This window comes from Lacerta agilis, chromosome 2, assembly GCF_009819535.1.
Source record: "Lacerta agilis isolate rLacAgi1 chromosome 2, rLacAgi1.pri, whole genome shotgun sequence".
In the NCBI taxonomy this organism is placed as follows: Eukaryota; Metazoa; Chordata; class Lepidosauria; order Squamata; family Lacertidae; genus Lacerta; species Lacerta agilis.
This window is the reverse complement of record NC_046313.1, coordinates 110673502-110699107: the sequence shown is the minus strand read 5'-3', so window position 1 is coordinate 110699107 and position 25606 is coordinate 110673502. Positions and strand designations below refer to the sequence as shown.

At 46.8% G+C, this 25606-nt stretch overlaps 1 protein-coding gene across 2 annotated transcripts; it reads right to left on the bottom strand.

Moving 5' to 3' along the window:
• Window positions 1-25606, bottom strand: LOC117042664 (zinc finger protein 436-like). Of its 2 annotated transcripts, none has more exons than XM_033142252.1 (4): window positions 25486-25606; window positions 4186-4908; window positions 3946-4069; window positions 1-3372 (listed from the first exon to the last, which is right to left on the bottom strand). In XM_033142252.1, the coding sequence occupies exons 1-4, from the start codon at window positions 25507-25509 to the stop codon at window positions 2108-2110; spliced, it is 2136 nt and encodes a 711-aa protein (XP_032998143.1). In that variant the 5' UTR covers window positions 25510-25606; the 3' UTR covers window positions 1-2107. The 2 variants fall into 2 exon arrangements, with proteins under 2 accessions (XP_032998143.1, XP_032998144.1); XM_033142253.1 differs by lacking the exon at window positions 25486-25606 and adding an exon at window positions 9648-9778.

The following is a 25606-nucleotide window of genomic DNA, read 5'->3' as shown; positions in this document are numbered from 1 at the left end:
GGAAACTTTCTCAGCCAGAGGCCACAGTCCCTCATGGACAGCCTCCCACGAACTTCAAACTAGTGGCAAATGGGTCTGGAAGGCCGCATTCTGGACCCCAGGGGCTGAGGTTACCCACCCTTGCTCTATGAAACTATAGATTCCCTTAGCTGATTAATACAATGGGTCTGGAAAGAGGCTTGAATTAGTCAGGTCAAGCAAGTGAGCAGCAAGAGCTCAACATTCCTGCATTGCAGGGGGTTGGACTAGATGACCCTTGGGGTCCCTTCCAACTCTACAATTCTATGATTCCATGTTAAGACTGGGAGCAGGCACTTCCGCTGTGACCTTGAAAGCAGTTAAAGGATGATCCGTCTAGTGCTTTATGTCCAATTTCTGGGCGGGGAGGGGACCATTTGCGGTGCTCTACCTGCAACATATGCTTAGTTCATGGCCCTGACTATTTGGTCAGGCCCTCCTCAGAGGAGGTCAGTGCAGCATGCATGCAAATATCCCCACCCACCCAGGCAAAAAAAATGAAGGGCAGAGGTGAGCTTGCCCTAGATTCACTCGGGGCGGGGGGACAAAAATAGGGCCACACGTCACAGGCTAGAGGTGGTAAAACACAGTGGGACTGGATGAATTTGCAGCAGAGGATCGTTTGCCTGCAAGAAACTTGTGGCGCAGTGGTTGGGTGGCAGAGGAGAATAACAGTTATACAGGTCTCCTGCCATCCCATAAAATACTTTTGCTTCTACAAATCTACACCCTGTCAGCTTTCCAATGACGAGGGAAGGAGGACAGAGTTATTAGAAGTGTTTTCAAACTACATCCTGGGGTGCGAATGGGAAAGCTTGGCAATTTCTCAGAAGGGAAGAAAGGAAATGGAGGACAAGCTGTCCTCTGAAAGGAAAGCAAGGCCACCACAATGCAACCAATGTTCTCAAAACCAATGAAATGGTCATCTATAAGAGTGGGTTGGATGTATTGAAAGACACCGTTGGGCGTCAAGGTGGGGACAAATTTAGAGGCCCAAGAGGCCCAGGCAGGTGTTTCCATGCAAACTATGTGTGGGTGGGTGTATGTCATGATAAATTTCCCAGAATCCTCTGCAACACGCTCCCATTTTGTGGTGGCGACCGCTCAGGGCTACTTCAGTGGACGAGTTGCTCTGGACAGGTTTCCATAATGGAAAGCTGCCTTGAGAGACACTGCCTTGGAAGAGCTTCTAATTTCTGAATTGCTCATCTCCATGCCCACCCTCCACCTTGGCTATTCTCTGCGGCAGGGACAGGGAACTTCCAGATGTTGTTGACTCCCAACAGCCATTGGCTCTGGCTGACATGGCCAGCAGAGAAGGCTGATGGGAGTTGCAGTTCAGCAACATCCAGAGGGCCCCATCCCTGACCCAAAGCGAGTCATCAGAACACAGGAAGTTACCTTATATGGTCAACCTGCAGGTCCCTGTGGCTCAGAACTTTCTACACTGACTGTGAGCAGCTCTCTATGGTTCCAGGCACAGGATTCTCTCAGCCCTAGCTGGAGGCTGTGGGGACTGAGTCTGGAACCTTGTGCATGCATAGCTTGTGTACTGCTAGTGAGCCACGGCCCGTCCCTTGACCTCAGGGATGGTCCGCAGAGTTTCCTAGCTGGGAATCACAGGCAGGAGGCAGGCACCATAAGAACAAAGCTGCCTTTGTGCCAAGTCAGACCACGGGTCCTTCTAGCCGAATGTGCACATCTCCCCTTATGTATGGGGGATGGAGGTGGGGAATGCAGCATGCACATGTGCCACACTTGAACACTCCTCATGGGCTGGGAGGCTGGGAGATCTGCACAAACCACAGGCCTAGCCATGTTGATGCCCATCACATCAGCAAGCCTTAACAGCCAGGATGGATGACCAGCCTTTGGAGGAAATTTATACCTATGGAGAGAAAAATATACGTGTCTTCTTTTTAAACTGTAAGAGAGATTCCGCGCCTTAATGTTATGTGTGGAGAATAAAAACGGCCCTCGATATTACAGAAGCTAAGGCCATCCCTGATTTACAAGATTCCTGGCCGGGGCGATGGGTGAAGTGGCCCCATCAGGAGGGCCAGCCTAATGACCAAAGCCTCTCCCACTCTTATGCGCATTTATATGGCTCCTCTCCCGTGTGGACCCTCTTGTGACTTAGGAGGTGGGAGCTGGAAATGAAGCACTTCCCGCACTCCAAGCACTCGTAGGGCTTCTCCCCCGTGTGTACCCGCTTATGGCTGACGAGGCGAGAGCTCGAGATGAAGCTCTTGCCGCACTCAGAGCACTCGAAAGGCTTCTCTCCCGTGTGGGTTCTCTTGTGTGTGATGAGGGACGCTTTCTGCCGGAAGCTCTTGCCGCACCCTGAGCATATATATGGCTTCTCTCCCGTGTGGATCCGGCTGTGCGCCGTCAGGTTGGAGCTCCGGCTGAAGTTCTTGCCACAGTCGGGGCACTTGTACGGCTTCTCGCCCGTGTGGGTCCTCTTGTGGTCGGTGAGGTGGGAGCTGCTCCCAAAGCGCTTCCCGCACTCCAAGCACTCGTAGGGCTTCTCTCCGGTGTGCACCCGGATGTGATTGATGATTTGCGAGCAAGCGCTGAAGCTCTTCCCGCACAGCGTGCACTCGTAGGGCTTCTCTCCCGTGTGGGTCCTCTTGTGTGTGATGAGGGAGGCTTTCTGGTTAAAGTTCTTGCCGCAGTACGAGCAGCTGTAGGGCTTCTCCCCTGTGTGGACCCTCTTGTGCGTGATGAGCTGGGAGCTGGTGCTGAAGCTCTTCCCGCACTCGGAGCACTCGTATGGCTTCTCCCCCGTGTGGGTCCTCTCGTGGGTGATCAGGGAGGCTTTCTGGTTGAAGCTCTTCCCGCAGACCGCGCATTTGTGAGGCTTCTCGGGCATGTGGGTTTCCTCGTGCCTCATGAGCTCAGAGGGGTGCGAGAACCAGGTCTCGCACACCGAGCACTTGTAGGGCTTCTCCCCGGTGTGGATCCTCTCATGGATCACCAGGTGGGTTCTCTCGTAGAAGCTTGCCCCACAAAAGGAGCATTTGTGGGGCTTTTCAATTGGCTGCATTTCCTGATGGCCAAAGCTCTGGCAGGAGCTTTCCCCCGAGTCAGCGTGCCTGTGGGTTCCCTCCTGGGAGGAACCTTCCCGTAAGCCCCTCTCGCCTTCCTCAGGAAGCTTGGCGGCCTTCCCAGGAGGGCTTTCCTGGTGAACTTCTGGCCCCTGGCGACTTTCAGTCTTCCCGTCCATCTCAAGGCCCTGGAAACCTTTCCCTTTGGCTCTTTCCAGCGATGCCCCACCAATACCCACTTGATCAGGCCGATCGGCCTGAAAGGATGACTCCTCTTCGTCGTCATCTTGCACTTGCTCGTTGCCTGTTGGAACACAAATAAAAGAATCGTAGTGAAGGGCCCTGCTGCATCACCCCAGAGGCCAGCTTCCTCTTTCCCACAGTAGCCAACCGGGTACCCCTCTAGCAAGCCCACAAACAGGATGTGTGGGCAACAGCCTTATTTCCTCTTTGTCCTCCCAACAAACCATTTAGCTAACACCGACAAGCTAATTCCACAACGGAACACTGCGTTATTTTATTTATTCCAGCGATCACCACCCTTACTAAAAAATGAGCTCAAGGTGGCGTTTCTCCAAGGAGTTCAAGGTGGTCTACATGTTTCTCCCCCTCCTTGGTTAATCTCCACACCAACCCTGAGAGGTAGGCTAGGCCGAGAGGCAGTTAGCTGGCCAATGGGGATTTGAACCCTGGTCTCCCAGGTTCTAGTCTGGCACTCTCTAACTACTCTGCTACACTGGCAAGCCTGTGAGGTGGTTTAGACTGATCAAGGAGACAGCAGAGGACTTCAAGTCTGATCATACCTGAGCATTGGACATATTGGCTGGGGTTGGTGAGAGTTGGAGTCCCTCACCCCTGGGGTAGCAGGAATACTTACCAGACAAGGTGGCCTCCCAGTCATCCTCCTGTTTCTCCTCCAAGGGGAGCTGCATCTTCAGGACAGCAGCTGGCGAATGATCTGACATGGGAGAGTTAAATGGCTTCTCCAAGGAGCCTGACAGCTATTTTTTTTTAACAAAAAAGAGAGAGATGCATAATAGTCAGACAAGTATAAAAAACATGAACGCTGCAGGTACAGTTACCACCAACCCCAAACCCTTAATCCAAAAACAATTGCCTTATGTTCGGGTTCCTCAGACTCTTGCAGGTACCGCTCTGCCAGGGCTACGGCTCGGGTGCAAGTCTCGGGGCCCTGGTCCTTCACCCAGCTCTGCATTTCCGGAGGCAGGACAGTCAGAAACTGCTCCAAGATCAGGAATTCCAGGATCTGCTCCTTGCTGTGAGTCTCCGGCCGCAGCCACTGGTGGCAAAGTTCCCAGAGCTTGTTGCAAACATCTCGGGGCCCCTCGGCCTCCTCATAGCAGAAGAGGCGGAAGCGCTGCCGTCTCATCTCGACATTGACCAGATCCTCATCCAGAACCTCCTCCTTCACTTTCACCGGTGACTCTTGGCTGCTCTCGTAGGCCTTGCTGTTGTCTCCACTGAGGCCCGGTGGGCTCTGGTCCATGCACTCGACCTTAGGCCACCGGCCACCTTCAGCCCCTCCCTTGAAGGAGGTCTGGAAATACTTGGTGTCTTCTGCTAGTGAATACTGAGGTGGTTGGGGGTTCCTCCATCCCGAACGGGAGGGCTGCATTGCCTTCAAGAAGTCCTGCAACTGGGACTCCCAACAATGGTCCTCCGGCTCCCGTTTAAACTGCTGAGGTGTGGCCCCTTCCATCAACTCCCCGGTGGCCCCGACCTGAACGACATGAAGGTCTCGGGCTCCCCCCTCCAAAGTCTCCCGTGGTTCGGGTCCTGCAGGCTCCTGTTCCTCCATTTTGGTTTCCGAATCCAGCTCCTGAATGGGAAAGAGGGAAAAGTAAATTTTGTTATGTATCCCAAAAATGGGGCGGGGTGGGGGGACAACCAATGATAGCTTATGCTGAATTAAGAGCAGAAGAAGAACACTGTGTCTCAAACCCCATGGAGATGTCTTGGAGAGGGTGATGAGCAGGAATGGGAGAAGATTTGGGAGCTGGAGCAAGCTAGGGGATGGGAATATGGTACCTCAGGAGGAGGACCCTGAGCTTCATGCCAATGCCCTGCAGTGTGTTTGTGGATTTGTGGTTGAAGACAAGAGATAGCCCATCCATCTCATTAAATATTCATTGATTTTTAATTGCAGGTCACTTGCTTCTTTTATTTCTTATAGATTGGGTTTCATTACATCACAGTTCTAATTCCATATATTTCAGCACATTATGACTGCTGCAACAAGGAGAAACACCAATTTCAAGTAGCAGCTCCCTATATTCATAGAATCATAGAATCATAGAGTTGGAAGAGACCACAAGGGCCATCCAGTCCAACCCCCTGCCAAGCAGGAAACACCATCAAAGCATTCCTGACAGATGGCTGTCAAGCCTCCGCTTAAAGCTCCTAGCTCAGTGGTTGAGCATCTGCTTTCCATGCCAAAAGTCCTGGGTTCAATCCTGGGTATATCCAGGTAGGGCTAAGAGAAAGACCCCTGGAGAGCCTCTGCTGGTCAATGTGGACAATACTGAGCTGGATGGGCCAAGATAAGGCCACTTCCTATGTTCCTAGCTCTGTCCCATTTCAGACTGAAGTTGGGGTAGGAGGGTAGGAATTTCACATCCAACCTCTGCTTCAAGATGTCCCACGATGAAGAGCCCACCTTCCCCTACATCATTGGTTCCATTTGGACAATGGATCCCCCATGTACCTATGGGGGCAAGCAACTCTTTATCCTGCAGATCTTTGAACTGCCCTTGGGAATGGATTGATTACCCATAAGAACGTAAAAGTTTTTTTAGAATTGTAGAGTTGGAAGGGGCCCCAATGGTCATCTGGTCCAACCCAAGAATCTCAACACATGGTGCCCCATCCAATCTGAAACCATACCAGACCCTGCTTAGCTTTGCGAAAGTGCTAGCAGTTTTATTGCTGCACCCCACCAGATGTGCTTAAGAGGAGCCCTGCTGGATCAAGCCATTGGCCCACCTTAGTCCTATTTCTTTCTTTCGTGTGTGTGTGTGTGTGTGTGTGTATACACACACACACACACACACACATATACATATATACATATATATACACACACACACCATTTATATACCATTGTATCACAGGGGTTTACAGCAATAGAAAGACATAAAACCATATAGTAAAATAATTATAAAAAGCAAGTTAAAAGTTCTCGTGATAACCAACCACATGCCTATGGGAAGCCTGGAAGCAGAAACTGAGCACAAGAGCCCTCTGCCCTTCTGAGGTTTCCAGCAACTGCTATTCAGAAGCATTGCTTCCTCCGACCGCAGAAGTAGAACATAGTCACTGATGTTTCTTCCAATGCTGGCAAGATGTTGCTCCATCCATGCAATCCAATGGCACTTCCACACAGCAGTTCAGTGCGGGCTGAGTGCTGTGAATGCGTGCAAGTTTTGTGCAGCATCCGCACACGACATGGCATCATCAAGATACAAGCCCATATTATTACCACATTTAATCTGATTTTTTACTGTCTCTGTCAAAAATCCACTAAGTAAAAAACAACACAGAAATAGCAAATCCAGATTAAATGGTGAGAGTGGACAAGCAAAATGTGGCACAGCGTTTCGATAACGACGGCGTCATGTTAGGTACCAGCAGCTCCAAGACCACAATAAACTGCTCTGTATAAAAACATAGCCTCTTTCAGCGGTTACCCCTTCATTGCAGGAGGTTGGACTAGATGATCCTTGTGGTCTCTCCCAACTCTACAATTCTATGATTCTTCCCCACCCCCCACCCCGACCACTTGAAAACTGCTGAGAGTCTTGGCAGACCAGTTAATGGGTTTCTTCCTGTCCGTTTTAGCAATTGCAATGCACTGTGCTAGATGTTGCAGGATATTTTTATTGCTTCTTTCATTACTTAAATTGTATTTTATTTTTGGACATAGACTACAATAGAAGGTACAATAATACATTTAAAAAATGCAATACAAAAGCAGCAATAAAAATACAATTAGAACTCAATATGAATATTTAATGCACTGCACCCACTGTTCACAGTTGCTGCACCCGGTGTTCTACACACACACCGCAGACCACCGGATTGAAGTCCACGGACCACAGTCTGATCTGGTCCTGGTCTATTCAGAGATACAGAACATAGGAGCTGCTTTATACTGAATCAGATCACCGGTCCATTTAGCTCAATATTGTCTACACTGACTGGCAGCAACTCTCCATGGTTCCAGGCGGGAGACTCTCCCCCAACCCTGCCTGGAGATGCAACTTAGTTGGTCTCTGAGGTGCTACTGGAAGGAATTTTTTATTTATTTTTATTTTGTTTTGACTACGGCAGACCAACACGGCTACCTACCTATAACCACAACCTTTTTTGTTGGTTACAACAAAATGCATCTTCCAATCCTAATTTAAGTAGGGGGAAGGGAATCTAGCAAGCACCAATTAAGGCCTCTGCAGAAACCTGTGCGCTCTTGGGTGCCACGTTGTCGACCCCTGAATAAAAAAGCAACAATGAAGAAGAAGAAGAAGAAGAAGAAGAAGAAGAAGAAGAAGAAGAAGAAGAGTTTGGATTTGATATCCCGCTTTTCACTACCCGAAGGAGTCTCAAAGCGGCTAACATTCTCCTTTCCCTTCCTCCCCCACAACAAACCCTCTGTGAGGTGAGTGGGGCTGAGAGACTTCAGATAAGTGTGACTAGCCCAAGGTCACCCAGCAGCTGCATGTGGAGGAGCGGAGACACGAACCCGGTTCCCCAGATTACGAGTCTATCGCTCTTAACCACTACACCACACTGGCTCTCAACAATTGGAGGGATTGCTAACAGAACTTCAGCAAAGATCTAAGAACAGCAAGTTGCTAGTTTGTGTGTTTTTGTTTTAAAGAAAATTAATAAAGAATGAAGAACCTTCAGCTGCACACACACATTTAAAGCACATCCATGACTCCCTCCCAAAGAATAATGGGAACTGTAGTTTATCTCTCACACAGCTGTGATTCCCAGCACCCTTACAGACTGTTCCCAGCATTTTGGGGGGCATGTCATATGCTTTAAACGTATGAAGTGTATACTGCCTTACCACCAGAAAGAAAGGCCAGGTGAATTTTTCATGGGAAGGGCGTTCCACAGTCGTGGGGCCACCACCAACAAAGGCCGCTTCTGTCATCATGGCCCATCTAATTTCACACATGGAAAAGGGCAGAGCATAGGACCTCCGAAGCTGATCCTGAGTGCCCACTGGTTCACATGGGTACAAGCGATTACTGAGGTAACCTGGCCCCAAAGCCATTCCAGGTCCTTAACAACTAATAGCAGCCATTCATGAAATAAAGCTCCAAAACAAAAGCAGACAACCATCGCAGATGGAGGCACAAAACTCCAAATTTTAGGCACCAGATCTCAAGCCTGTCAGCAACATTTTGCATCAATTGGAAGTTTATGAGGCATTGATTTTGTCTGTTTTTAAAGCAGCTTCACATGAATAGCATTGCTGCAATCCAGCCTGGAAGTAACCAGGACACAGATAACTGATGCCAAGGTCCATCTTAAAAGATGAAATAAATGTGTAGTAAATAACTTGCTGGCTCACTTTGGCGTTGTGAGACTGACCCCGTTCCCCCAAACTTTCTCCTTTCCTCTCCCAGGGCCCATCTGCACTATGCATTTAAAGCAGTATTATATCACTTTAAACAGTCATGGCTTCCCCCACAAAATCCTGGGAAATGTAGTTTTTTTGCAGGGTGCTGAGAATTGTTAGGAAACTCCTATTCAACTCACAGAGTTATAATCCCCGGAGTGGTTTAACACTCAGTTCCCCTTCCCAGGGAACTCTGGGACTTGTAAGGGGAATATGCGCCCCCCGACAACTTCCAAAGGGCCAGTGACCAACACAGACTAGCACTTTTCAAAGTTAATACCCTTCTCGCATTGTCTCATCTAGCTGGCTATGTTGTCCATGGAACTCCCCGCAAGAGGATTCAAGGGGTGGGATGCTCTGACAGTGTATGGCCAGGTGAGCGTGGGCCTCGCCATCCCGTCCTCTTTGTGAACCAAGTGTGCACCTGAGACACACTTCCCCACCTGCCTGGGGGAAGATCAGTGGCAACAGGAAGCTGATCCCCCCCCCACCTCCCCCCAGCCCGCTGCCCCAGGAAGCTGGTCCGCCATTACTGATCCTCTCGCGGAGCTCAGCTTCAGAGGGACTCCAGGATTCCCCGGGGCACAGTTTGGAAAGCCTCCGACTTAGGCCCTGCCTCTCGGGGTGACAGCCTGCCTCTCTCTCAGTTCCCTGCAATAACAGCTCCTGGTTACCGTGTGAATCCAGATCACATTAAAGCACTCGTGTCAAACCACATGGCATCTGGGCACACAAGTGCTCCGAGTCGAATTTTGCACACTTTTAAGTTTCTCCGAGGACCCCCTGCTCCTTCCCTCCAGCATTAGTTCCCAGTCTCTCTTGTCTCTCCCACTCAGCCCCCCCCCTCCTGCTGCCACTACTTTGTACCTTGCATCCGGGTGTCCCCCCCCCTTCCTTCCTTCCTTCCTTCCTTCCTTCCTTGAACTCACCAGCGCCTTGCAGCCTTTGTGTCTGCCGCAGCCCTTCGATTGCTCCCAGGTTGGAAAGCGAGATGCAAGAGGCCGTTTCTCATGTCAGACCGGAGGCGGGAGGCGGGCCAAGAAGGGAAAGGGAGCCTTCCTCCCCCTCCCTCCCTCCCTCCCTCCCTCTCTCTCTCTGCAGCTCTCATCTCAAATTTCCACAGGCCTTTCTAGGAACCAGAGCTTCATAGGTTTAACCCTCTGAACCACTCAAAGTGGGGAAAACAACAACATCAACAGAGGAAAACAATTCCAGAGGGACAGTGGCCATGTTAATCTGTTGCAGTCAAGAGGACTTGACTGGCAGTCTTTTAAAGGCCAGAAAGTGAACAGCAGCGGGAGATTTTCTTGGACTACAAAAGGCCACTTTAAAAACTACAGTTTAAAGGCTCTTTAAAAACTACAGTTTTCAGGTTTCTTTTGATGGGAAGTCATGACTGTTTAGAGTGGTATAAGAATGCTTTAAATATATTATTATTTTATTTCATTATTATTTATTAACTTTGTATACTGCCCTTCATCCGAAGATCTCAGGGCGGCTCACAGCATCAAAGTAAAAGATAAAAACACAAAATACCGTATTTTTCGTGCCATAGGACGCTCCGGACCATAGGGCGCACCTTGTTTTTAGAGGAGGAAACCAGGGGGAAAAAAATATTTTTCTGGTTTTCCTCCTCTAAAACCCATGGGTTTTTTTTTTTTTTTTTTTTTTTTTGAGAATCAGCTCAAAGTTTTGCAGCTTTTTTTGCAAAGGGAAAAGCCCTGCTTTTTGAGGATCAGTTCAGATTTGTGCAGCTTTTGCAAAGGGGGAAAAGCATTGCTTACAAACCAGTAAGCACCAATACAAACCAGTACAGACCAGTAAGCACCAGCAGGTAATAGGAAGCAAGAGGAAAGCAAACCAGTACAAACCAGTAAGCACCAGTACAAACCAGTACAGACCAGTAAGCACCAGCAAGTAATAGAAAGCAAGAGGAAAGCAAACCAGTACAAACCAGTAAGCACCAGTAGGTAATAGGAAGCAAGAAGAAAGCAAACCAGTAAGCACCAGCATGTAATAGAAAGCAAGAGGAAAAGTAACAGAAAGCCCCAAATGGCTGAAAAACTCAATTTCCCAGGATCCTCAGCCCTCCCAAATGAACTACTATGCAAGGGGCCTGGGCGGGGCAGGAAGGGAGCTAGCTCCCTTATCTCCCTCCCGATCTCCTGCAATCAGCTGTTGAGCGGTTCTTTTCAACACTCTCTTTGCCTCTTGTTAGCCTTTAGCTCTTTCTAAAACAGAAAAAGCAGGATCTGCCTTTCCCCCCTGGGCAATTTGGCTCCAGGGACCATGTATTCGCTCCATAAGACGCACAGACATTTCCCCTTACATTTTAGGAGGAAAAAAGTGCGTCTTATGGAGCAAAAAATACGGTACATAAAGAAAACAGGAAGAAAAACAAAGCAAAACAATAACACCCCCTTTCCCTCACCTCTAAATATATGGTGCAGAAGTTACCCCTGGGTCAAGAGCATGCTGCAGAATACACCCACAATCAAATACCAGTCAGGAGGGTCCTACATTAAAAGCAATTGTGGAATATCTTCATTGCTTGCCTGAACACCGCCAGGGATGTGGTGAGGACCAGGGTGTTACTGCAGAAAGGTCCTTGCTCATGTTTCCCCCCCCCCCCAAACTGGGACATGCAAGAGGGACTTGCAAGGTTATCATAATTTATAGGGAGGTTCATATAGGACAGGGAAGTGGTACCCTCCAGATGTTCCTGGGTTAAATCTCTTATCATCCAATGGCCAGGGATTATGGGAGTTGAAGGGTCATAGATTCCCTATCCCTGGTATTGGAGAAAGGCACAAATCTATTGCCAATCCATGAAGTGCTGTTTGGGGGTGGGGTTATTACATTTTAGGGATGGGAGATTCTGGCAAAATCAGCTTTTCTCATTTTCTAATTTCCCAGCCTTATATTCCGTTCTCCACATCTGTTTGTGATGTGTGTGTGTGTGTGTGTGTGTGTGTGTGTGTATAGCCCTCATGAAAATTCATCAGCATTTTTACTGCTCCTAATATATGTTTCTTGGTATGGTGATTTCCCTAATATACACATTTTTATATAGCAACCCCCCCCCCCGGCAATATAATGCATTTTTGTATACTTTTAAAACTGATATATGCATTTTACTGCGCACTTTAGTCCAGTAAGTATGAATTTTTGTAGAAGTCACTCGGCCAGAGAACTGTGCTTCAAAATTAAGAGAAGTACAAATTTCAGAGTACAAATTTCAAGGGACAGCTGTGTTTCCATTTTCGTATTGTTTCAGTGTGAATTAGGTAGCTTAATATTTAAATGTGAACTGAATCAAAGACCTCCCCTTCCCCGATTACATACCCAGACTGGTACAAGGAGAAACACTGCAAAGATATACTGCATAATTACGTCTAAGCAGCAAATCTCAGAGGGGAAACACTGGATAATTAGTCACTTTCATGAAACAAAGAATCTTGGTGGCCTGAGCAAACAGATTTGTTAGGAATACAGTAAATTGACATTATTACAGGGTGAACATACCAGTGGTGGGCAGGGCTAGAGGTAAAAGTGGGAGGAGCAACAGATATACTTATTTTTTATTATTAAATTTATATACCCCCTTCATCAAAAAATCTCAGTGTAGTTCACAAAATTAAAAATACGAGATGAAAGCAAAAATAAATAGTTAAAACAAAACAACAACCCCTCCACCCACCCAAAAACACATTTAAGAGGCTGTAGAATATTAATCAGCCGAATTATTTTTTTTACCTTTCTACTGTAGGCTACATTCCAGCCATGTAAAGCAATGCACATTTCTCCATCTAGGGGCGTTCTCACACTTCAAAGGACACCTTCCAGCTGCACAAAAACATTCAAGGAAGGCATGTATGCTTTCTATACATAAAATTTAAGAGCCTAAGAGCAGCCTGCATCAGACCAATGGCCCAATCTAGTCCAGCATCCTGTTCTTACAATGGCTGACCAGGTGCATGAGGGAAACCTACAAGCAGGACCTGAGGAGAACAGCACTGCCTTCTCCACTTGTGATTCCCAGCAATTGGCATTCAGAAGCATAGATCGCATCTGACAGTCTAGGATATAGCCATTGTTTCTAGTAGCCGTTGAGAGCTTTCTCCTCTGCAATATTTGTCTAATCCTTGTTTAAGATCAATCCAAGCTGGTGGCCATCACTGCCTCCTGAGGGAGCAAGTTCCCTAGTTTTAATGAAGTACACATCAATCAGAAATTTGTATCATAGCTTTACTAAAACATGAAAATAAAAGGAGGAGAGACGTGTCAAAATGCATGTATACCCTCATGCATAAGGTAAAAAGGTAAAAGGTAAAGGACTCCTGGATGGTCAAGTGACTTGGTGTTGCGGAGCTCATCTCGCTTTCAGGCCAAGGGAGCAGGCGTTTGTCCACAGACAGCTTTCCAGTTCATGGGGCCAGCTTGACTAAACTGTTTCTGGCGCAACAGGACACTGTGACGGAAGCCAGAGCGCATGGAAATGCTGCTTACCTTCCCGCCACAGCGGTACCTATTTATCCACTTGCACTGGTGTGCTTTCGAACTGATAGGTTGGCAGAAGCTGGAACAGAACAACAGGAGCTCACCACATTGCAGGGATTCGAACCGCTGACCTTCTGATCAGCAAGCCCATCGGATATGCGCCCTCATGCATATCCAGTGTTAGTCATGCTCAGAGCAGACACAACTAACGAAGGTCCATTAATTTCAGTGGGTCTACTCAGTGAAACCCAGGATCTCCACCACAGTTGTTCTGAAATGGATTCCAAATAACTTTGCCGCAAAAGAGGCTGCCTTCCAAGTCACATACCAAGGAGTTCCTTCTAACAGAAAGCTTAATTTCCGTTCATTTTCTGATACTTTGTGTTATTTTAGTAAGGGTTTGAGATCTCCGATCCCTGGGCTCTGCAGGAGAGGACCTCCTGTAGTTATTACCACATCACGATATAGGAATCAGGCCTTTAGCATGTTGGTACCTGCCCTTAGAAGGACTTTCCCCATTACTAGGGTTGCCAGGTGTCCACTATTTGAGTGGACAGTCCACTTTTTTCAATTATGTTCACTATTTCCCCCCCACAAAATAGTGGACATTTTTTAATTCAAAAGCTTTATGATGAAATGGTATTTTAATACGTGTTAAAATGTTTGTAAGAAAATATATAATTTAATTTAATTTAACCCCCCCTCGCTTGTCAGCTATTTTTGGGAAGCAGACCTGGCAACCCTACCCATTACAGATCAGACCAGCAAAGTCTCCATTGCCTATCAAAGACCTTATTTTTTCAAAGAGCCTTTTAAGTGGAGATATTTATCCCATTTTCTATCGTCGTTGGATTTGAAATTGATTTTACATACAAAAGTGGTTTTTAATTGCTTTTACATATGAAAGCGTTTCTAGTTGTTGTTGTTCTCACTTGCGTTGTTGTTTTTCATTTTAATATATAGGTCACTGTGCAACTGCTTTTATTGCTGCTGGTTTTCATTGTGAAATTGCTTCGAGGCATTTTCTGGGAAGCAATTATTAAATGGAATTTAAATAAATAATAGCAAGCATTCTCCAACACTGCAAGCATAAAGCTGACGTTCATGAATATGTCGAGGCACAGCAAAATTGCCTCCATCACCTGCAGGGCTGGCTTGAGGCCTTTCCCTGCCTGAGGCGGAAGGACAAGATGGCGCCTTTCCTCATTCCATGCAACTGAAGTGGATATGACTGGGGTCACACCACGTTCATAACACTCTTATACCAGTTTTAACATTTATTGTGTGTCCTCCCCCCCCCCCACCAAATGTGAAAACTGTAGTTTGTTAAGCCTGTTGTGGACTGTAGCTCTGTGAGGGGGCTCTCCTAACAACTGCCAGAACCCTGAACATAGTTCCCAAGATTCTTTGGGGGAAGCCATGACTATTGAAAGTGGGCTTAAGAGTGCTCAAATTGTATGGTGTGGATGTGACCTGGCAGTGTCCTCCACTGCACTTGAGGGCCCAGCCGGCTAGCTGAGGGCAAAGCGCATGACACACACAGCCCTATCATACCAGCACCTCCCTGCTTTTGCTGCCTGAGGCAGAGGCCTCACGTTGCCTAGAGCAGGTGTTGGCAACATGCTGCCCGCAGGCACCAGTGCGCCCACCGGTACCTCCCTAAGGCATGTACAAAATGTCTCAGCAAATATCCCACCGAGTCCACGATGCATGAGGGACTGTTTACTTTGGCTCAGCATCCCCTACACTGAGAAAAAACAAAATAAAAAAATTCTTTCCAGTAGCACCTTAGAGACCAACTGAGTTTGTTCTTGGTATGAGCTTTCGTGTGCATGCACACTTCTTCAGATACATGAAGCATGCACACGAAAGCTCATACCAAGAACAAACTCAGTTGGTCTCTAAGGTGCTACTGGAAAGAATTTTTTTATTTTGTTTTGACTATGGCAGACCAACATGGCTACCCACCTGTAACCCTACACTGAGCACACACATTCCCATGCCCACATTTTTACTGGAAGCTAGAACTGAACCCCTTCTCTCCCTCCTATTCTGAACAGAAGATGTGCAAAGAGCTTTGCTCAGTGAGCAACCACAGCGGTGGCTGGTTTAGGCCCCTTTCCTCATTTGACGGGGTGCCAGATTTGAGGACGGGCACACATCCGCTCCATTTTGTGTTCCTATCTCTCTTCCTTCTCTTTCAGCTGTGGCAGCCATTTTGTCTCATGCCACGTTCCCATGGCAGTCATCTTGTGTTATGTTATGCATGCATGACAGCCATTTTGTGACAGCTGCCCATGGTGATTTCTCAAAATTCCCAGTGTGCCCACCAGCCCCAAAAGGTTGGTGGCTCCAGCTGGCACTGTAGACATTGCATACTCTCTTCTCAGCAATGGAGGTCCTGCTCCATGATCACTTACTTTCTGAAGCCTCACACCAAGGAGAGTAGCCCCAGCTCCGAGTAGCTTTGCAATGCTGCCACCCCACCCACCCCTGTGCAATTTTGTTACCATTTTACAGACCGATTTTATTTTGCTGGCCTCTTTGTTACTTTTGCGATCTCTTTCAGTTCTGCGCTTTTATTGTTTTTAATGATGGATGGCTTTAATCTGTTGATTCCCTGGTGCGGGCTGCTTTGGTTTTATTTTACAAGAAAAGCAGGGCGCCAAACCATTAAATGAGATAAATAAATAATAATCTTAAGAGTCCCTGCCAGTTATGCGCACCTCTTAAAAAGTCAGACACAGAACCTCTGCCAGGAAGAAAAGAAGCAAACCTGATACAATTCTTTTAAGCTTATTTTTAAAAAGGAAAGGGGGGGAAAGAGTAGGGGAGGCTTGCTTAAGGCCTCCTAATGAGCTTGCATCTGAGCGGATATTTACTAGGGCACATTCCCAATTCCTAGCTTAATTTTGTGGCTGCTGTGATACACTTGTGTGGTTGTACACTAACATTTGCCACACTTTATTCTGCAAAAAGAACAAAGAGCCAGTATGCTTCATCGCCCTCCTGCGCTTTGATTGAAGAGTGAAATGCAGACGGGAACATCCGCGACTCAGTGAAAAGGCTGTGTGTCTGTGCACATGTGTGATGACTATGATTAGGCTTTCTACCGAAATCAGATATATTACACAAACCTTAGCACAAGAATGGGGAATCTGTGGCCCTCCAGATGTTGCTGGATTGCAACTCCCATTGTTCTGATCATTGGCCATGGTGGCTGGGGCTGCTGGGAGTGGGAGTCCTACATGTGGAGGGCCCCAGGCTGCCCCCCCCCCCGCTTTAGCAATTGGAGGTGGTGGCCCAGGAAGAGCCCTGTGGAAGGACAAAGCTTGCTTCCACAGCAATACAGTTGGGTCATGGAAGTCACATTCACTTCATAATGAATTCATTATTTTCATTGCCATGATCCTACACTTTGTCGAAGGGAAACTCCCCACCGGAGTAGAAATCATATATCGAACTGATGGAAAGCTCTTCAATCTGAGCAGGCTTAAAGCAAAGAGTAAGGTTTAAATTTCCATCATAGAGCTTCAGTATGCTGATGACAACGTAGTTTGTGCACGCTCAGAAGATGACCTCCAAACCATCCTAAATATCCTTTTTTGCAGAAGCTTACGAAAAGCTTGGCCTATCACTCAACATCCAAAAAACCAAAGTGCTGCACCAACAAGTACAAAATAACCGCTCTGCAGCGCCACAAATCCAACTCGATAGTGTAACATTGGAAAATGTTGATCACTTCTCCTACCTAGGCAGTTATCTTTCCACAAGGGCCAACACTGATGCCGAAATCCAGCATCGCCTGAGCTCTGCGAGTGTGGCTTTCTCCCAATTGAAGTGCAGAGTGTTTGAGGACCGGGACATTTGCAGGGAAACCAAAATGCTTATTTACAAAGCTACTGTACTACCAACCTTACTATATGCTTGTGAAACATGTACCACTTATAAACGCCATCTCCAATTCCTTGAAAGATTCCATCAACTGGTGTCTCCGAAAAATTTTACACATCACTTGGGAAGACAGATGAACTATTATCAGTGTACTGGAAGAAGCAAAGATCACCAGCAATGATTCTTCAACATCAACTTCGTTGGACTGGTCATGTTGTGCGGATGCCTGATGATTGTCTTCCAAAGCAACTACTCTATTCCAAACTTAAAAATGGAAAGCGTAATGCTGGTGGTCAACAAAAGAGGTTTAAAGACTATCTCAAGGCAAATCTTAAAAAATGTAGTATAAACACGACAACTGGGAAACACTGGCCTGCGAGTGCACCAGTTGGAGAACAGCCTTTATTAAAGGTGTCATGGGCTTTGAAGACACTCGAACTCAGGACACAAGGGAGAAATGTGCTAAGAGGAAGGCACGCTTGGCAAATCAACACCATGATCAACTCCCGCCCGGAAACCCATGTCCCCACTGTGGAAGGACATGTGGATCCAGAATTGGCCTCCACACTCACTTACGGACTCATTGTTAAAACCATGTTTATGGAAGACAATCTTACTCGACTACGAGTGATCACCAAAGAAGATGATTCACTTCATATGTCTAATGCACTATATGATCAAAACAAAATAAAATAAAAAATTCCTTCCAGTAGCACCTTAGAGACCAACTAAGTTTGTTCTTGGTATGAGCTTTCGTGTGCATGCACACTTCTTCAGATTGTGCAAATTGGTCCTCCTAAAGTGAAGAAGCTGTGCCAGCATCTTAGAGTCCCATCTTGGGGCCTCTAAGGTACTACTGGAAGGAATTTTTTATTTTATTTTGTTTTGATCATATAGTGCATTAGACATATGAAGTGAATCATCTACTTGCACTCTGAAGTGCTTTCGAACTGCTAGGTGGGCAGGAGCTGGGACCGAGCAACGGGAGCTCACCACGTCGCGGGGATTCGAACCACCGACCTTCCGATCGGCAAGCCCTAGGCTCTATGGTTTAACCCACAGCGCCACCTGCGTCCCATAGAGATGGATATAGAGAAATCAGTTCATTTCATTTCTCTGCTTCTCATTTTTCTCACCTCCAGTTCTTCACATTTCCGTAAAAATCTGCCAAATTTTGTTTGGGTGTGGGTTGTGTGTGGAAACCCTAATGAAAAAGCTCATTTTCAATGCAATTTTTCACATACCCAAATATTCACAGAGTTACCATTCCCAGAGCAGTTTTGCCATCAATCCCTCTTCCCAGGGAACTCTGGGAATTGTAGCTCCGGGAGCGGAATAGGGTGTCTCCTAACAACTCCCAGCACCCTTAACAAATGACACCTCCCAGAATTCTTTGGGAGAAGCCATGACTGCTTAAAGTGGCATCCAAGTCCTTCAACTGTATAGGGAGAATGTGAGCAGGGAGCCTTTCCCAGCCCTACCTGGAGCTGCCAGGGATTGAACCTGGGGACCTCCTGCACACCAAGCAGAGACTCTGAGTTAATTACCCCTCCCTCCCTCCCTCTTTCTGCTTGTGTAATTATTTTGAGAGCTCTGCCTTGCCACATTGGCTGCTGCAGTGGTAAATCCAGCTTTCCTCCACCAGCACTTTACTGCTGTTATAATTTGTACGCTGCTATTCGGGTCATAAAATGCAGGTTGGGATTTAAAAAGAGAGAGAGAGAGAGGCACAGATCCTGCTGAAAGAGGCGTATGTCTCAGGGTGTGGTGGTGAGTCTACACAGCTGGTCCAAGGAGAGGCCCTTCGCCATCCAGAATAGGGATGCAAGTGGGGGGGGGAGCACAGTGTATCCTATCCTGGTTTATTTTGGGTTGGGGGGGGTTAAGAGGGAGGCATGTGCTCTGGTGCATTTATTGGTGCGCTTAGCCTAGAGCCAAAGACTGCCTTGCTTTTTATTAATCTAATAAAAGGATTTGACGGAGCACTTCTAATATGCAGAGTGCTCTCCCCCCCCCCCAATTGCTTGTCATCCCAACAAACAGCAGCTTTTATGGGTCAAAAAGCAGCAATGGGGGGCAGTCTCTTTCTTTCTTTCTTTCTTTCTTTCTTTCTTTCTTTCTTTCTCTCTCTCTGCCCACCCCACCTTCCCCCAGAACCACATCCAGCCTCAGCAACCATTAGACACAGCTGCAAGATGAAACCTGCGCAGTCAGAGGCAGTGTACTTTTGAATACCAGGCAACAAATGAAGGAGAGGGAAGTCGGAAGCTGCACTCTTCAGAGCTGGACCTCTGGTCCATGTAGTTTGTGAGGTCATAGCAAGAGCCCTGTCCTCAGGGTGGCCAAGCAGGTGCCTCAAAAGGAAAACCTCTGTTACCTGGCATACAGAGGCCTAGTGACCCTAGAGACAGAACACAGCCATCGTAGCAAGTGCCCTCCATGAATGTGCCTAATCATCTTTTGTAGCCACCACCGCATCTTGTGGGAGCAAATTCCAGTTTTAACTGCGGGTTGTGGGAAGGAGGACTTTCTTTTGTCTGTCCTGAAATCTCCCAACGTTCTGCTTCATGGGGTGTGTCCCTGAGTTCTAGCATTATGAGTGGCAGCAGCTCTCCAGGGTTCCTGGGGCTGGACTAGATGAGCCTCGGGGTCCCGTCCAACTCTACAGTTCTATGATTCTATGACATTTCCAGAAATGTCATTAAGGGTGCCTCTGAAGACGATTCAGAAGCTTCAGCTAGTGCAGAATTCGGCGGACAGATTGCTCACTGGGACAAGACAGTTTGAGCGTATCACATCAATCCTGGTCTGACTACATCGGCTGCCAATTATCTTCTAGGCCCAATTGAAAGTGCTGGTTTTGACCTATAAACCCTTAAACGGCTCAGTACTGCAATACCTCAAGGACCGCCTCTCTCCACATAAAGCAACCCAGACTCTGCGTTCATCATCTGAGACCCTTCTTCGTGTGCCTCCTTCGTGCAAGATCTGGAGGGTGGCAACACAAGAACGGGCCTTCTCTGTAGTGACTCCCCATTTGTGGAATCTTCTCCCCAGGAAGATTTGCCTGGTGCCTTCATTATATATATTTTAGGTGCCAGGCAAAAATGTTCCTCTTCCACCAGACCTTTGGCTGATTAATATTCTACAGCCTTTTAAATGTCTCTGCAGGAAGGGCGGGGGTGTTGTTTTGCTGTTTTAATTATTTATTTGTGCTTTTATCCTTTATTTTTGTTATGTTTAGGGAAGTTTTTAAACTGTGATATTTTAAATGTATTTTAATATTTGATGGAAGCCGCCCAGAGTGGCTGGGGAGACCCAGCCAGATGGGCGGGGTACAAATAATTTTATTATTATTATTATTATTATTATTATTATTTTATTCTGTAAACCAACCTGAGATCTTATGATGAAAGGCAGTAAATCAATCTAAGAAACAACAATAAATACCTGGCGATGTGGGGGATCGAACCTGGGACCTTTTGCACGGGACGCATGTGCTCTACCACTGAGTTACGTACAGCCCTTCCCCAAATATCCTTGCAAATAATTATTGGGGGCTGGCATTCACTGATTCACAGACCCACCCTTATGACTGTGCTGCAACTCTGGCTTACTCCTGCCCCTCCTCAATTTCTCCACTTGCTACCTCTGAGGAAGAAAAGAGGCCACAGCAGGTTGCCAGCCTGTAACACCTTGTTCGCAGTATTTTCAGTGGCTGCCAATCTGATACCTGCTGAGTTCAAGGTGTCGGTACTAACACATAACAGATAAGCTCAGAGATGAGGCTACCTGAGAGGCACCTGAGAGGTAAAGGCAATGGCAGGAGAGCTTCTCCTGCAAGCAGAGGCAGCCTGTCCTGTTTCGCCACCTGAGGCAAAATGGGAAGGTGCCGCTTTGCATTCATGCCATGGACCCCCGCTTGCCGCCCCCACCAAAGCCCCACTTACACAGCTGAAGCTTCTGCGTTCTGGCGAGATCATGAGAAAGGACTGTAGGAGCCTCCCCGTGTGATCTTGCAGGACTCTTGCAAGATCTTCCTAAAACCCAGAAGCCACTAGATCAGCTTCTCCTCACTCTAGCATCATAGGAGCCAACTCTTAGGGGCCAAGGTCCCGTCGCCCCCCCCCCAATAAAATATTTGAGGGGGCCGCCCCCCAAGTCGATGGTAATTGCTATTCAAATATTGTCTGTGTACTGCATCTTGCAATCGATTATGTGGGGTGAAGCTTACCTGCCCCCAAAGTACTCACCGTGAACTTGTTATAGTAAGTTACACTTTTAACATTTGGGGGGGGGGGGAAGGTGCCGGTAATGCATACCCTTGAATACACCCAGAGAAAAAAGAGCTGCCCCCAAATATCTGGAGGTGGGGGGCATGCCCAGGGAGGTGCCCCTTGGATTCTGCTGCCTGAGGAAGCCCTACCTGCGTGTTCCAAAGAAAAAGGGTTCCTGAAGGCAACCCTGTTTAAGGAAGTTTTTAATGTTTGATGTTTTATCGTGTTTTTAATATTTTGTTGGAAGCCACCCAGAGTGGCTGGGGAAACCCAGCCAGATGGGCAGGGTATAAATACATTGTTATTGTTATTGTTATTGTTATTGTTATTGTTATTGTTATTGTTATTGTTATAGCAGAATCCTGCTCCACAGGATTTTAGTGTGTCTGCTGCTGTGATTGCGAGAAGCCAAGTTACAGGGAACCAGGCGGAGGGCCTTCTCGGTAGTGACACCCGCCCTGTGGAATGCCCTCCCACCAGATGTCAAAGAGAACAACAACTACCAGACTTTTAGAAGACAGCCCTGCTTAGGGAAGCTTTTAATGTTTGATGGATTATTGTATTTTGATGTTTTGTTGGAAGCCGCCCAGAGTGGCTGGGGAAGCCCAGCCAGATGGGCGGGATATAAGTAATAAATAATAATTATTATTATTATTCTCAAGATACAACAGGCACCCACAATATACACTTTCCGGAAACAAACGAAAACATTTCTGTTCCAGCAAACTTTCCTAGCTGGATAAACAGACCTCGCTTAGCTGGTATTGTTTTTAAATTTATCTGCTGTTGTTTTCAGCCATTTTAGTATACTGTACAGCATTTTGAGACGTGTGGAAGGTTATTCAGTGTCAGAGCACAAGGTCCCACCATCTGCCAATGACACCATTCTGCATTCTACAGAGGATAAATAACATAGGGCTCTACAGTGTGGAGTCTACACCAGGGGTGGAAATATTGGGGTGTTGCTGAACCACAACTCCCCAAGATCCCTTACCATCAGCATGTGCTAAAAGCTGGCTGGGAATGACAGAAGTTGAGAGTTCAACAAGATATGGAGCACCCATGGTTAATAATGTAATAAACATCACCCATACTTTTCTGCATTTCCGTTTCTTCTGACCTCACTGTTTACAATCTTGCACATCCCACTACCATGTGTGCCTGCGCGAGGGTGTGTTTTATGTATCACACATGCCCACATACACCTGCAACTCAGGATAAATACTTCATGCATCTGATTAAGTGTATACAGTAGTATACTACAAAAAATATAATATGCAGCTGTCTTATATGAACTCTGTTAACAGCATAAAGTATTTATGTTTTTATGTGTGCACTAAGTCACTTGGAGACTTTTTGGTAACAAGCAACTAAGTAATTAATACTACTGGTACTACTACCACCAATAATAGCCAAAAAAATGTTTAGGGGTACTCTCATTTTGGCTCAAGAAAATCACCATTTTATAGTTCAAATTGGGAAAAATAAATGCAGTAAATGGACAAAAGTACAAAGATTCACAAAATGTTTAGGCATACCCCTGTGTCCCCCCCAGAAAAAGCAATGATAAGAAGAGTTTGGATTTGATATCCTGCTTTATCACTACCCGAAGGAGTCTCAAAGCAGCTCACATTCTCCTTTCCCTTCCTCCCCCACAACAAACACTCTGTGAGGTGAATGGGGCTGAGAGACTTCAAAGAAGTGTGACTGGCCCAAGGTCACCCAGCAGCTGCATGTGGAGGAGTGGAGACGGGAACCCAGTTCAGAGTCTACCACTCTTAACAGCTACACCACACTGGCTCTCAATAATAATGTGATAATAAAGCGTTAGTCCCTAAATTGCTACAAGGCTGTGTTGTTTTGGTGGAAGTCAGCTAAAGGGAACAACAAGTAGCAGGTGATAGGAATAGCCAGGGGTGTTATTAGGGCACAACCCAAGGGGCAGTGAGCCCCAGGTATTTTACACTGGGGGGCGAATCTCCTGCCCCTTGTCTCCTTTATTATTTAACCATATGGGGGCACTGGAAATAGGCAATTTTTTCTTTAAGTCTTTCATTGTCCAATCTTAAGTTCTCTTTGCCAGTTTGCAATTTTCTTTTAAAGCCTTCATGAAAATTCAACAGCGTTTTAGTGCAAATGTCTCCTAAAATGCACCTTTTTTGTGTGCAAGTTTGCCAAATATACCAAAGCTATTTCCCCTGGCATAATGCAGTTGTGCGCATCATTTTGGCCAGCATATGCAAGTATATGCACGCTTCATCCCAATGCATGCATTTTTACACACACTACTTGGCAAAAGAACTGCTCTGCAAAATTCAGCGGCGTGTGGGTTTCAAACAATAGCCGTGTATTTCAGTTCATGCATTCTTTCGGAAAGTAGAAGAAGAAGAGAAAAAGAAGAGTTTGGATTTGATATCCCGCTTTATCACTACCCGAAGGATTCTCAAAGCGGCTAACATTCTCCTTTCCCTTCCTCCCCCACAACAAACACTCTGTGAGGTGAGTGGGGCTGAGAGACTTCAGAGAAGTGTGACTAGCCCAAGGTCACCCAACAGCTGCATGTGGAGGAGCGGAGACTCGAGTCTACCGCTCTTAACCACTACACCACACTGGCTCTCAAGTGAAAAAATTGTTTCAGAAACATAAAATGGTAGAGTCTGAAGGGACCCTGAGGGTGATCTAGTCCAATGCTCTGCCATGTAGGAATCATGATAAATTCCCATCCAACCTCTGCTTAAAAACCTCCAAGAAAGGAGAGTCGACAACCTCCAGAGGGAGTCTGCTCCACGGATGAACAGCTCTCAACATCAGAAAGTTCTTCTTGATGGCTAGTTGGAATCTCCTTTCTTGTAACTTGAATCCAGTGGTTTGAATCCTACCTCCTGAGCAGGAGAGAACAAGATTGCTCCATCTTCCATGAGACAGCCCTTTATAGATATTTGAAGATGGCTATCCGTCTCGTCTTTCCCAGGCTAAACATACCCAACTTCCTCAACCATTCCTCATAAGGCTTGGTTTCCAGACCCTTGATCATCTTGGTCACCCTTCTCTGCACATGTTCCAACCTGTCAGTATTCTTCTTAAATTATGGCGCCCAGAACTGGAAACAATACTCCAAATGTGGTCTGACCAAGGTAGAATAGAACGGTACTATGGCTTCCCTTGATCGGGATGCTATACCTGTGTGGATGCAGCCTGGAATAGTGTTAGCTTTTTTTGCTGCTGCATCACAGTGTGGACGGACTCATGCTAACCTGGTGGTCTACTCAGACCCCTAGATCCTTTTCACATGTACTACTGTTAAGCCAAGTGTCCTCTGTTTTATATTTGTGCATCTGGTTCTTCCTGCCTAAGTGCAGAACATTGTCCCTATGGAAATTCATTTTGTTAGTTTGGATCCAGTTCTGTAATCTGTTCTAGTCAGACCAGAATCCAGGCCACAACTCTCTCCCAGTTCTACCTAGACATGCCTGGAAACATCTGCATGCAAGGGAAATGCTCCACCACTGAGCTACATCCCTTCCCCAAGTTTTTCAGAAATGCCCCTGGGATGAGCCACTGCTGATGTAGAATATGCTGGCCCACACAGAGTATTAGTCTGACCTAATATTAAGGTAGTTCTTAATTTTCACAGCAGTGAGATGTGCCACTCATGCTGAATTCAGCTCTCTCCTACCGCAGAAGTAATAAAAGATTAAAGAGCAATATGGAAAGAATTCACAAGCATCCCACATCTAAAACACCCACGTAAGATGCTGCAGGGCCGATTCGACAGAGGTTGTTCCCAGCTTAGTCCCAATCCGCAGGGGGAAAGGATCTCTCTTGAAATGCAGCGTATGGGTTGATATATAAGTCCAGGCATCCTTTCTCTCAGCTTCTTAGCCCAAGAGGCACTGATTGTGTTTATTTCCCTCTTTCTTGTTACCAGACCGTGCCAGAGAGCAATTTCCTGCCTCTTCAGTTATTTATGGGATTTTTCCACAGCACTTTTTGACTTGCCTGCCCAAATCCGCTTTTCCTGCCCCTGCCCCCAATTTGCCTTTTCCTCCCCATCGTTTCCCCCCCCCTCCAGCTCTCCACCCATCACCCCGGGTACCTTTAATTCACTGCTCTCAGACATCTTTCTCCAGCCGCTCGCAAAGATAATTCAAAATCCCAGTTGGCAAAGGCGGCAGACAGGAAGTGGCATTGATGAATGCAATCCCATTCTTCCCTCC

Excerpts from the sequence above, each read along its gene's own strand:
- LOC117042664 (XM_033142252.1), bottom strand. The coding sequence starts at position 25,509 with ATGTCTGAGAGCAGTGAATTAAAG. Across the intron at positions 4,909-25,485 it reads CTGAGAGCAGTGAATTAAAG|GAGCTGGATTCGGAAACCAA; the intron begins GTACCCGGGGTG and ends TTTCCCATTCAG. Across the intron at positions 4,070-4,185 it reads CTGAGGAACCCGAACATAAG|CTGTCAGGCTCCTTGGAGAA; the intron begins GCAATTGTTTTT and ends AAAAAAAAATAG.